The sequence below is a fragment of the Trichechus manatus genome, unplaced genomic scaffold (assembly GCF_000243295.1).
Source record: "Trichechus manatus latirostris isolate Lorelei unplaced genomic scaffold, TriManLat1.0 scaffold00200, whole genome shotgun sequence".
Classification (NCBI taxonomy): Eukaryota; Metazoa; Chordata; class Mammalia; order Sirenia; family Trichechidae; genus Trichechus; species Trichechus manatus.
Window position 1 is genome coordinate 3,459,125 of NW_004444136.1, and position 13,898 is coordinate 3,473,022.

At 40.6% G+C, this 13,898-nt stretch overlaps 1 protein-coding gene across 2 annotated transcripts in view; it reads left to right on the forward strand.

Moving 5' to 3' along the window:
• Positions 1–13,898, forward strand: part of PTPN20 (protein tyrosine phosphatase non-receptor type 20) — a 39,828-nt gene that overhangs the window by 6,746 nt on the left and 19,184 nt on the right. Inside the window, exons 2-3 of one of the 2 annotated variants that reach the window (XM_023742083.1) lie at positions 2,804–3,138; positions 11,184–11,399. In XM_023742083.1, coding sequence (XP_023597851.1) covers positions 2,804–3,138; positions 11,184–11,399 — 551 coding nt within the window. Of the gene's footprint in view, positions 1–2,803; positions 3,139–11,183; positions 11,400–13,898 lie in introns of those variants that run through there. The other variant, XM_023742084.1, reaches the window with a different exon arrangement.

Sequence of the window (13,898 nt, forward strand, 5' to 3'; positions counted from 1 at the left end):
AATCAACACCCATGGAAGCAGCAGTCAAGAAATCAAACGATACATTGCACTGGGCAATTCTCCTGCAAAAGATCTCTTTAAAGTGTTAAAAAGCAAAGATGTCACCTTGAAGACTAAGGTGAGTCTGACCCAAGCCATGGTGTTTTCAGTCTCCTTATATGCATGCAAAAGCTGGGCAATGAATAAGGAAGACCGAAGAAGAATTGACGCCCTTGAATTATAGTGTTGGCAAAGAATATTGAATATACCATGGACTGCGAAAAGAACAAATAGATCTGTCTTGGAAGAAGTACAGCCACAATGCTCCTTGGAAGCAAGGATGACAAGACTTCGTCTCACATACTTTGGACATGTTATCAGGAAGGATCAGTCCCTGGAGAAGGACATCATGCTTGGTAAAGTAGCAGTGTAAAAAAGGAAGACCCTCAACAAGACGGATTGACACAGTAGCCCCAACAATGGTCTCAGGCATAACAATGATTGTGAGGATGGCACAGGAACCAGTTGTGTTTCCCTCTGTTGTACATAGGGTCGCTATGAGTCGGAACCGACTCAACGGCACCTAACAACAGCAACAATGTTTATGTTATGTTTAGGTGCGAGTTTCTTCACTAATGTTGCCTGGCACTTAGTGAGGCCTTTCTGTCTGCAAACTTGAGTCTTCTTTGAGAGACAGCAGAGCGTAGTGTGACTTGGGCTATGGAGTCCAGAAGAATTGACATATAATATGGAGCAAATTACTCAGCCACTGTGAGTTTAGGTGCCTCATCTGAAAAGCGTGCATAATAATGGCATGTGTTTTGAAGTTCGGATGAGTTGTTGCACAGAGTACATATCATGCTGGTAGGCTGTGTGCACTGAATTCCATTACTAATTCTTCAATTTAGGGAACTTTTCTTCTGTGATCACTTGGATTATTTCTTTCCCATTGTGTATTCCGTAGTTTGCTATTAAAATTCCTTTAATGTATTGCTTTTATAGCCTCTGCATTCTTTAGCAGTTTAATCATTCTTATCATTTTGTTACCCCCTCCTTTTTTTTTCTTAGATTTCTGGAGGGAATTCCTTATGCCAGTTTTCTGAATCACTAATTTCTTTTTCTGTTCCATTCCCCCTTTAGGAATTTTGATTAATTGTAGTTTTGATCTAAAAGCAAGCTTTTATTATTTTAGATTGTTTAATTTTCACATATGTAATCTTTTTCAAAATAAAAAAGCTATTAAGCATAAAAGTGATACATACTTACTATAAAAATTTATATAATAAAATTATCACTGCTAACTTTTTTTGATGAATATTTGCCAGGGTTATTTTGATTACATGTTACCATATAATTAAAACAACAACAACAAAAAACCTGGCCTGGCAAATATTCATCAAAATGTTAGCAGAGGTTATTTTATTTGTGTATATGTATAAAGGGTCTTGTTGGCACTGCTAACCAAAAGGTCAGTGGTTTGAACCCACCCAGTGGCTCCGTGGGAGACAGATGTGGCAGTCTGCTTCTACAAATTACAGCCTAGGAGACCCTATGGGGCAGTTCTACTCTGTCATATGGAATCGCTATGAGTTGAAATCGACTTGACAGCAACAGGTTTGGGTTTTTGTCTATATATATGAAAGATCTCACTATAATATTGTAATTACTTCCTTTTCAACTTAATAATTTAACATATATTTACACCAGTAAACATAGATATATATTATCCTTTTAAATGATAAAATAATATTCTCTTGGATTGTATTTAAAATTCAAATAGGGCTTTTAAAGTGTTCTCCCCTTTTATGGAGAAGAAAACATTTGCTATGATTTCTCAGAATGGTCTCCTTTATTGAAATACTGGATATCTTCACATATCTAGTGATTGTTTGAGACAAGTTCTGTCAGAAATTGTGTTATTTTCTGTCTGATTACGTTTGTCATAAACACATTTGCTGAAGAAGTGGTGCACTTGGCTGTGAGGAATAAGGAGGGGTTATTGGTAAGACAGCTGCATGACAGGGAAGGCCACTCCCTTGCTGAGTGTGTTTATTCTCTCTGTGGAGCAGCGGTGGAGCCAGAGATCCATATGTCTGTGTAAAGTGAAGACAGAGCTCTTGGGGCAGTGAAGTTTACTGATAGGCCAAGTAGCTACTTTTTCCCCTCTCCTATTTGTCATTTGTTTGTTATAACAGTCCATGTTATATTAATTGGAGCAAATGCTCTTGGTAGCCTCCTTTTGCCACAGTACCTTAGCTTTGATTAGCAGGCTGCTTCACCAGAAGAAGGCTAAGGATGGGCCTAAAAGCTGGCTACCTTGTGTGGGGATACCGGTTGAGTTTCATAAATACTAGGATTTGACTTCCATTAACTACGCAGCCCACCTTTGTCCCTGGCCCCTGCTGCTCTGAACTTGAAGATTTCCTGGGATTCTGCAGTGGAATGCTATTCACTTACTTCCTCAGAGCGCTCCTCCTTTGCTGTGTTGAATTGCAGACTAGTAGGTAACTTGGTTGGCCTAATCCTACCTGTGCCGTATCTAGCAGAAATCTCTCAAAGTGCCTGGGATTCCAATGCCACCCTTCTCTGTTTAGTAAACACTGATAAAAAAAATTATCCCCTAATTGTTAGGTCATGCCAGTAGGTTTTGGGGAGGAGAGAATTTAAACCCATAGACTCAACTTACCCTCTTGAAAAGGAACTCCTTTCTCTATTGGTCAAAGAAATATACGGATTTACCTTTGTAAAATGCTTCCCTGAAGTCTATGTGTATCACATCTCCTGCTTTTCCTTTATCTGTCTGATGTTTCTGTTTCTGTAATAGATGATTCAACACGTGTTCCTCTTGGAAAAAGCAGGGACTACATCAATGCTAGTTATATTAGAATAGTAAATTCTGGAGAAGAGTATTTTTACATTGCTACCCAAGGACCACTGCCAGGTACCGTAAGTGATTTTTGGCAAATGGTTTTGGAAAATCAAGCTAATGTTATTGCCATGATGACCAGAGAGGTAGAAGACGGAACTGTCAAATGTCACCGTTACTGGCCCATCTCTCTGGATAAACCTTTGGAATTGAAATACTTCAGTATCTTCATGGAGAACTACCAGATACTTCAAGATTTCATCATTCGAATACTTAAAGTTGTGGAGAAGACCGTAAGTTTTTTAAAATCAGTATTAGATATGTTTCACTACATAAGCAGACATATCAGGACTAGCAGTTAGGAATAGGATGGGATGGAGAACTGAGAATGCTTTTATAAGTAATTCCCTTTTACTACTCCCTAGTACCATAAGGAAACCCTGGTGGCGTAGTGGTTAAGAGTTCAGCTGCTAACCAAAAGGTTGGCAGTTTGAATCCACCAGGCGCTCCTTGGAAACCCTATGGGACAGTTCTCCTCTGTCCTATTGGAATCAACTCAACAGCAGCAGGTTTGGGTTTTTTTTTTTTTTTTTTTTTTTGGTATCATAAACTAAGCCATTGCCACTTCCACTTTGGCTTAACAAAACTCTAACTAGAGAGAAGAAAAAATGGAAACAGAGATGTGGGGTAGGGGAAGTGAGTATTAGAAATGGTCTTATCCTAGGATGTACATAGGCTGCTTCTGCTGAATGTGACAGATATATATTGAGCCCTTAATGTGTGCCATATATGCCTGGCACTGCTGGTAGTTAGCAAGTAGTGGGGACATGGGTACACTCCTGATACTTTCAAATACTGTGTTCAGTGGTAATAACCAAGGTCTGTATGGAATACTCTGGGGGCTCAGAAGGGAGGCTCTTAGCTTTATTTGGGGCTTGGGGTAAGGTTTGCTGGAGGAGATGATGTCTGGATTGAGAATTACTCAAATGAGAAAGATAGGAAGAGGAAATAGATAAGAAAATGTAAATAAGCATGAGGTATCTGTAGAGAAATGTAAGTAGTTAAGTGTTGCTGAATGTCAATGTTCAGTGCAGGTAGTAATGAGAGATGAGATGAGGCTATAGATGAGGCCAGCCATAGATGAGGCCAGCCAGAACGTGAAACGTCTTAGATTTTGCCTAAGGACCACACATTTTAATATGAACATAATTGGGAGACATTACAGAATTTTAGTAGGGAGTAGCATGATCAACTAGCAAAGTTGGCATTGGGATGGAAAGCAGAGACATAGGTGTTTTGCAGATAAAATTGGCAGACTTATAACTTATGACTTATGAGTGACAGGACGGGTCAAAAATTGCTGTATCCAGTTCAGTAGCCACATGTAGCTATTTAGGTTTAATTTCAAATATTTAAAATTACATTAAATAAAAAATTCAGTTCCTCAGTTGCAGTAGCCACATTTCTAGTGTTCATTAGTCAAATGTGACTAATGACTAACATATGAGACAGCACAGATACAGAATATTTGCATCATTTTAGAAAATTCTGTTGGGCAATGCTGGTCTAGAATAATTCATGGGTTTCTTGCTTTAATGGATTTGGAAAATAAGAAAGGAATTGTTTGTAGGAGAAGATGATGAGTTGCATCTCTCTAAGTGAATTTAGTAGGTGATACATGAGTTTAGCAGGAGTGAAAGGGGTAGAAGTTGAGCAGGAAACTTGTAGAGAGTGGTGAAGTTTGGAGTCATCACCAAAGAAGTTGATTGACATACAGCCAATGACAAGAAAAAAGGTTGCTGAGTGATGCTGAGGTTGTTGGAACCCATAAATCTGTAATAGCAATAGAATACACAGCTTTGTTATTATTTCTAACAGCCTAGCTATCGGATCCCTAAAGACAAGATTGTGGGGCTGATCCAGGTGGGATATTGTCCAGTATATGTGGCAAGAGTCAAAGGAGCAAAGGAATTAGCAGTTTGGTAAGAGAATGATTCAGATAAACAAACATGAAGTCTAAAGTCTAAGCTACTCAGAGAGGTGAATGGGATCAGAAGGGCTAGTCAATGAGGAGACATTGGAGGATTTAAAGGACAGGAGATCGCCATTTGGTCACATTGTTGTTGGATTTAAGTGAAGCACAAATGAGCTAGTAGGATAAGAGCTTCTGGTCAGATGATATTGGAGGTTAAGAACTGAACATTACATGTGATGGTAAGTCCAAGGAGTGGTCATTATTGTGAGGGCTAGAAGAAAGAAAGTGGTCTTCCCTGCAAGAGGGAACTAAGCATGCTGTGACATTAGAGTCTCTTGAGACCTGAATTTACCTGGGATGATGTCAGAATACGTGGTAGGGGGAAGACCATGATCTTCAGTGTATATGGAGGATCTACCAGGAGGTTTAGCCACTGGATGATAGCAAGGAGAAGATGAAGCTTAGAGGTATGAACTCAAAAGGAAGAGGGGATTTTATACAATGAGAAGAAATAATGAACTAGAAACAGAAGTGGGCAGCAAGGAGTATGCAGCCTTACCTCTGAGCTGTGTGGCATCTCGAGCATGGGAGACTAGGTAGCCTCGATTAAAGAGGCCTGCAGAGCAAAGTCCCTGTTGGAGGCAAGACAAGGAGGCGGAAGAAGCATTCAGTGAAGTGACAGAGTTTCAAAGAGTTTACTGTGGGATGGGGGAGGTGAGTGCAAAGGGAGAGGGTGAAGAGAAAGGAGTGTGGAGAAGGGAGAGGAAGAGATAGAGTTGGGAAAATGAGGATCAGAGCACAGAGTGGGACCAGGGCTACCAGGAATCATAATAATGGCTCACATGGAGAGCTTGCTAGCTGCGTGTTGGGCCTGGTGTGTGCACTGTGCATGTGGGGACACATTCGATCTTTCTCTCCCCTGGTGTGTGTTGATTGCCTGCTATTAACCAGGCATTGTGCTAGGTGCTGGGGATAGAAGACAGATACAGTATCAACCTTTAGAACACTTACGTCTAGTGGGGAATGAAGACTCTACACAAGTCAGTTCCTTTTGTCACTATACTTTTTCTTTTTTTTTTAATAATATTTTATTGTGTTTTTGGTGAAAGTTTATACAGCAGTTTAGGTACCCATTCAACAATTTCTGCACAAGTTGTTCAGTGACATTGGTTACATTCTTCACAATGTGTGAACATTCTCATTATTTCCCTTCTAGTCATTCTGTTTCCATTAATCTAGTTTTCCCTGCCAATTTACATTCTCATCTTTGTTTTAAAGTGATTGTTGAACAGTTGGTCTCATATAGGTGATTTTTTTAAAAAAGCATGGTACTTATGGGTGATATTCATTATTTTTTGAGCCAATTTGTTTTTTAACTACAAGATGACATCAGGGGTTAGTATTGGTTCAAGGTTTGAAGAGTATCTCAGGGCAATAGTCTTGGGGGGTCCTCCAGTCTCAACCAGTCCAGTAGGTCTGGGTTTTTTTTTTTTTTTTTAGGAATTTGAGGTTCTATTCCATATTTTTCTCCCATTCTATCAGGGTCCGTCTATTGTGCCCCTACTTAGACCAGTTGGTAGTGTTAGCGAAGCACCATCTACTCTGGTCTTAGGGTAGATGAGACCGTGGTTTGTGTAGACTATTTGTCCTGTAGACTAGTTTCTTCTTTGAGTCTTTGGTTTCCTTCTTTTTCTTTTGCTCTAAAGATAGAACCAATAGTTCTATCTTAAATGGCCACCACAAGCTTTTAAGACCCCAGACACTACTCACCAAACTAGGATATAGACCATAACTTTATGAACTATATTATGCCAATTGACTGAGACGTCCCACATTATGGTCCTAATCCTTTAAGCCCAGAAATCTAATTCCATGATGTGTTTGGTTATGTCTAAGAAGTGTCCATGACTGTGTCCCATATGTACTTTATTATGTATATGAATATATGTGCATACAGTCACATAGATGCATATACATGTACATACGCATATACCTATATATACACATAAATACATACCTATATACATATGCAGAGCCCTGGTAGTGCAGTGGTCAAGAGCTCAGGCTGTTAACCAAAAGGTTAGCAGTTCAAATCCACCAGGCTCTCCTTGGAAACCCTATGGGGCAGTTCTACTCTGTCCTGTAGGATCGCTTTGAGTCAGAATCAACTCGACAGCAACGGATATATACATATATGCTTACATACATGTATATATACCCACACATACATTTTTTGGTTATTTTTGTTGTTTCAAAATTATATGTGCCGTAGCAGATACCAAGAGGTCCTTTTTTCTTGTGTACTTTTTAGTGACATCATTTACGTTCATTAAGTTGTGTACACTTCACCCTCCACAAGTTCTGAGTGCTGTATGATATGTGTTGGGAAGGACAGTGAGTATGCTTGGAGAATATAGGTGAGGTGTGTGGCACAGAGGAATTGTCTGTCTGCAAGGATGTAAATGCTGAGGGTGAGTCTGAGTTCAATCAGAGGAGACTTCACCTTGTGGAGTCTTGGCAAGGGGCTCTAGGATGGTGGCCTTCAGGCTGAGGCTTCTGGGGCTCAAGTTTGGAGAGTCTGCATCAGGGGTTCAGTCTTCGTGGCGCTGAGTCAGGAGATCTGAGGACCACCTTGATAAAGCTTCTCGGGGGCCAAATATAGCAGCATAGATGTAGCCCCTGCAATATATAGGCATACCTCGTTTTGTTGCACTTCGCAGATATTGCATTTTTTACAAATTGAAGGTTAGTGGCAACCCTGCCCTGAGCAAGTCTGTCTGCGCCATTTTTACAACAGCATGTGCTCGTCTCGTGTCTTTGTGTCACATTTTGTTAATTCTCACAATATTTCAAACTTTTTCATTACTGTTATATCTGTTATGGTGATCTGTGATCAGTGATCTTTTATATTATTATTGTAATTGTTTTGGGGTACCACAAACCATGCCCAAGTAAGATGGCAAATTGAATTAATAGATGTTGGGTGTGTTCTGACGGCTCCACAGACCGGCCGGTCCCCAGTCTCTCACCCTCTCCTCAGGCCTCCCTGTTCCCTGAGACAGGCAGTATTGAAATTAGGCCAGTTAATAACCCTATAATGGCCTTTAAGTGTTCAAGTGAAAGGAAGAGTGGCACGTTTCTCACTTTGAATAAAAAGCTAGAAATGGTTAAGCTTAGTGAGGAAGGCATGTTGAAAGCTGAGATGGGCTGAAATCTGGGCTTCTTGTGCCAAACAGTTAGCTAAGTTGTGAATGCAAAGGAAAAATTCTTAAACGAAATTAAAAGTGTCATTCCAGTGAACGCACAAATGATAAGAAAGTGAAAACAGCCTATTGCTGATATGGAAAAAGTGTTAGTGGTCTGGATAAACATCAGACCAGCCACAATATTCCCTTAAGCCAAAGCTTAATCCGGAGCAAGGCCCTAACTCTCTTCAATTCTATGAAGGCTAAGAGAGGTGAGGAAGCTGCAGAAGAAAAATTTGAAGCTAGCAGAGATTGGTTCATGAGGTTTAAGAAAAGAAGCCATCTCCTAACACAAAAGTGCAAGGTGAAGCAGCAAGTGCTGATGTAGAAGCCACAGCAAGTTATCCAGAAGATCTAGCTAAGATATTTGATGAGGTGGCTACACTAAACAAGAGATTTTCAATGTAGGCCATATTGGAAGAAGATGCCATCTAAGACTGTCAAAGCTAGAGAGGAGAAGTCAATGCCTGGCTTCAAAGGTTCAATGGACAGCCTGACTCTCTTGTTAGGGGCTAATGCTTCGTGCCTGCTAACACAACATCCATTCTGTACCTCATGGATTGAGGAGTTATTTTGACTTTCAAGTCTTACTATTTAAGAAATACATTTTATAAGGTTGTAGCTGCCATGGATAGTGATTCCTCTCATGGATCTGGGCAAAGTAAATTGAAAACCTTCTGGAAGGGATTCACCATTCTAGATGCCATTAAGAACATTTGTGATTCATGGGAGGATGCCCAAATATCAGTATTAACAGGAGTTTGGAAGAAGTTGATTCCAATCCGTGTGGATGACTTTGAGGGGTTCAAGACTTCAGTGGAGTAAATAACTGCAGATCAGGTGGAAGTAGCAAGAGAACCAGAATTAGAAGTAGAATCTGAAGATGTGACTGAATTGCTGCAATCTCATGATAAAATGTTAATGGTTGAGGAATGCTTCTCATGGATGAGCACAGAAAGTGGTTTCTTGAGATGAAATCTCCTCCTGGTGAAGATGCTGTGAACATTGTTGAAATGACAACAAAGGATTTAGAATATTACATAAACGTGATTGATAAAACAGTGGCAGGGTTTGAGAGGATTGACTCCAATTTTGAAAGAAGTTCAACTGTGGGTAAGATGCTATCAAACAGCATTGCATGCTACGGAGAAATTGTTGATGAAAGGAAGAGTCAATCGATGCTGCGAACTTCATTGTTTTATTTTAAGAAATTGCCACAGCCACCCCATCCTTCAGTGACCACCACCGTAATCGTTCAGGAGCCATCATCAACACTGAAGCAAGACTCTCTGCCAGCGAAAAGATTACAACTCGCTGAGGGCACAGATAATGGTTGGCATTTTTTAGCAATGAAGTGTTTGTTTTTGTTTTTGTTTTTTTTTCCACAAGAGGGAAGGAGAATCAAGATCGACAGTCCAAGGCTGACTGCCATGAGGCAAATTTCGAACAAGCAAGTGATTTTTCTGACCTCTGCCTCATAGCAGTCAGCCTTGGGCTGTTGACCTTGACTCTCCCTCCCCGTGTGAAGTTAGAGGAGATCAGACACCACCTCCATCAGGCCATTTTTACACCTTGTCCTATGCATGCTTTATAGGACTTTTTAAAAAAATTTTTTTATTGCACTTTAGATGAACAATAAAGTATTTCTTAATTAAGGTATGTACATTTTTTTAGACATAATGCTATTGCACACTTAAGAGACTACAGTATAGTGTAAACATAACTTTTTTACGCACTGGGAAACCAAAAAATTTGTGTGACTTACTTTATTGCAACATTTGCTTTATTGTGGTGATCTGGAACTGAACCCGCAATATCTCCGAGGAATGCCTGTAGGACATGGTGATAGCTTTCCTCAACTTCGTATCTTCACGAGATTTTTAAGTATTATTTTCATCATTCAATTTAGTGTACCAGTGACTCGAACTTTAGTTTTCTATTTGGTATTAAGTTAAAAGAGGTCTTACATGTAATCCCCCCCCCCACTGCCATTTATATCTCAGAGGACACTTCTGCTTTGGTCAAGTGATATGTAATATTGAAAACATCAGTATCTAAAGTGATTTAGAGGTTTCCTAGGTTTATAATTCCAGGGCAAAATTTTTTAAAAATAAAGGATTCCAATAGACACTTTGAATTAGAAGGAGGTCTCTGAACACCAGCATCTTTATTAAAGGAACTTAGGAAAAATAGATGCATTAGGGGGAGGCAGAGGAGGAGAGAACCCCATTTTGAGTTTTTTTACAAGGGTCCCCATTGAAGTAAGGTGAGGGCCCCATACTGGGGGAAGGGTGATCCCTTTAGAAGGGATGATGGGCAAACTCAAAGTGCTTTCTCTGCCAACCCTGAGATCTTTGTAACTCTCCTTCAAGAGGACTCAGCATAGGAGTGGGGGACACAGTCGCCTTGCATGGCCGTTTGATCACTCTGTACTCATTGCCAGAGAAATTCCCTGTACCCCAATCAGGTAGCTTGACAGTATCAACTGGTTTTAATTAAATTTAGTATCATGATAGTTAGGCTAAAGTTGTTTGCCTTTTTATCTTACTCCTAACACACCAGCTCATCTTTTGCTCTAAGTATTTTTGAATCTTGGTTTTTCTGCAGCCTGATGGCACAGAAGAAAGATGGTAGATTAGGATCCAAGAGGCCTGCATTATATGTAGTCCCAGTTCTGAATGTCTTAGGCTTATGACCTAAGCATAAATCTCTCAATCCCTCTAATACTTATGTCTTCGTCTGTAAAATGAAGATAAAATGTGCCTGCCTCACAGGGTGATGTGAGGATTAAATGAGAGAATGCATGCAAAGTACCTGGCATGTAGTAAATGCTTAGTTTGTGTTACCTGTTAGTATTCTCATTATTGTTGTTATTGTGTTTTCTGTAAAAGGAGTTCCTGGCAACTTCTAGAATTCTTACAAATATGAAATGAGGTTTTAAGTATTCATTTGAAAGCTCTGTATAATACCATATAGCCATGATTATTATTGTTGTTGTTAGAAATGAAATGAGATTTGTAGTATAAGAAATGGATCATTTGTCTCTCAGTCTCCTCCTCCTCCTTCTTTATTTCTCTCTCAGTCTCTTATCTCAATTTCTTTCACTCTCTCTCAACAGAAGGGAACTATTCACTTTGTGAGACAGATGCAGTTCACTAACTGGCCAGACCATGGCACTCCTGCCTCAGCAGAGGACTTTATCAAGTTTGTTCGTTTAGCAAGGAAGAGTCACCAGAGGGGACCCATCGTTGTCCACTGCAGTGCTGGCATAGGCCGGACTGGGGTACTCCTGTGTGTGGATGTTGTGTTCTGTGCCATCGAAAGGAACTTTCTGGTAAGTGTGTGAATCAAGCAGATAAAACAGTGCTGTTATTAAACACAGTACTTTTAATAACCTTGCAGTATCGGAAGACTCACATTAGGCCTTCAGGAACCACTTGGTAAATTGAAAGCTCATGCAGCCTAACTTGCTGCAAGTTACTTAACCTCTATGAACCTTTGGTTCCTGGGGCTGGTTGTGAGAATTAAATCACATACTGCAAGTAAGTGGCTGAGGGCAGTGTCTGGTATGTAGTAGGTTCACAGTTCATTTTCCCTCTACTGTCTCCCACCCTACACCTTCCACACCTTTTTTTATAATATTGTTAGAGAATATACTTATTTTTAATGAATAGAAATACATTTCCATGAGCACACTGGCAAAAACATTGACTTTGAAGTTAATGAGAGTTCCCTGGGTCTGACCGCCAGTTTTGCCACATGCTTTAGATTTTGGTGATTGTGCAGATTGCTCATCTCTCGAGCTTAGTTTTCTCATATGTAAAAGAAGAAGAAGAATATTGTTGGATTTGAGAGACGCAGTCATTAACAACCCTTTACTTTCCTCCTAGATTTAGAACCAGCTAAGAGACATAGGAATCAGACAGATGATGATTATACCATCACCTTTATGATTGACTAAACTGAGTAGGGAATGCAACTTTAGATCTGTGGCCAAAAAGGCTTACTAGCCTTTCTTCCCTGATTAGACAGATTGGTGCCTCAGGCCCTGACTCAGCTGAGTGACTGCAGGCCTCACCTGTAGGGAACAGATAAGAATGTGTGTGTACTCAGTTTATAAAGACATTATTCTACATTCTACCTTGGTGAGTAGTATCTGGGGTCTTGAAAGCCTGTGAGCAGCCATGTAAGATACTCCACTGGTCTCACCCCTTCGGGAGCAAGGGAGAATGAAGAGAACAGGATACAAGGAAAAGATTAGTCCAAAGGACTAATGGACCACAGCTACTAATGGACACAGCTACCAAGGCCTCCACCAGACTGAGTCCAGTACAGCTAGATGGTACCCGGCTACCACCACTGACTGCTCTGACTGGGATCACAACAGAGGGTTCTGGACAGAGCTGGAGGATATAGAACAAAATTCTAACGCACCAAAAAAAGACCAGATTTACTGGCCTGAAAGAGACTGGAGAAACCCCGAAAGTATGGCCCCCAGACCCCTTCTAGCTCAGTGGTGAAGTTCACCATTCAGCCGGGGATTGGACAGCCCCATATAACAAAATGGGACTATTGAGGCACAGCAGTTCAGGGACAAGGACTAGAAGGCAGAAGAGGATAGGAAAGCTGTTAATAGGGACCTCAAGGTTGAGTAAGGACAGTGCTGACATGTAGTGGGGTTGTTAATCATTATCATAGGGCAACATGTGTACTAACTGTTTAATGAGAAACTATTTTGTTCTGTAAACCTTCATCTAAAGTGAGAATAGCAGCACAACTGGAAGAACGTAATCGATGTTACTGAATTGTGCATGTAGAAATTTTTGAAATGGTGTATCTTTGGCTATGTATATTTTCACCAAAAAAAAAAAGTTGAGAAGGGAGAGGGATGGCATGTCGTGGGGTTGTTAACCAATGTCATAAAACAATATGTGTACTGACTGTTTAATGAGAAACTATTTGTTCTGTAAACCTTCACCTAAAGTACAATAAAAAAATAAAAAGAATGTGTACTGACGATGGGCTCACTCCAAGAGAGAGGACAAAGGGAAGGCGCTGAAGACTCTGGGTGGTGGAAGGCCAGGTGTGTCACTCTAGTTGAAATCTGTCCCTTGTGGAAACTCGTGGAATGAAGACTGAGTTGAGTGTTCCACCTCTCACTGTGCTGCGTGCTGGGCCCGAAGCCTGAAGGACACTCAGTTTAATTGCAGCTGTTAAAGTGATTAGGAAACTGGGAGCTTTAACTTCTTTAGGGATACTGCCACTGATTTATGTATTCATTAAACACTGAGCATCTATTATGTACCCAGGGATGCAAAGATTTAAAAAAAATCCATAATCTAGGACATCAAAGAGCTCACCTCCTAGTGGTAACAGGCAGTTAGCTATAATATTCTTTGGTTCATCCAAGGAGTTTGTATTGAGCACTCACGATGTGCTAAGCGGTCTGCCAGGAGCTGGATATGTCGAGAATAAAACTGCTGTAGCACCTCCCTTCCTGTAGCTCCTAAAGCAATACAGTAAGTACTGCAGTTGGAGGGTTGTAATGCCATGTAGAGGTGGAGAGAGGAGTGGGTGTTTTCTACTGCAGAGGGGTGTCTACCTCCTCCTCTTCCCCACCTTCCCCTTTCTCACTCTGAGCCAGTGCTGGGTGTATGCAGTGCTCGGTGGAGGAGAATATTTGTATCCTGCCTTTGGATATTCCCAGAGTCACGATTCAGGGTCAGAACTGGCAACAAATCCCCCAAGATCTAGCTAGTTTTCGAGCTGGAGAACTGCAGAGCTAATGGACTATGTTGACTTTTTGTGTTTTCATCTTAATTATTCTCCCCTG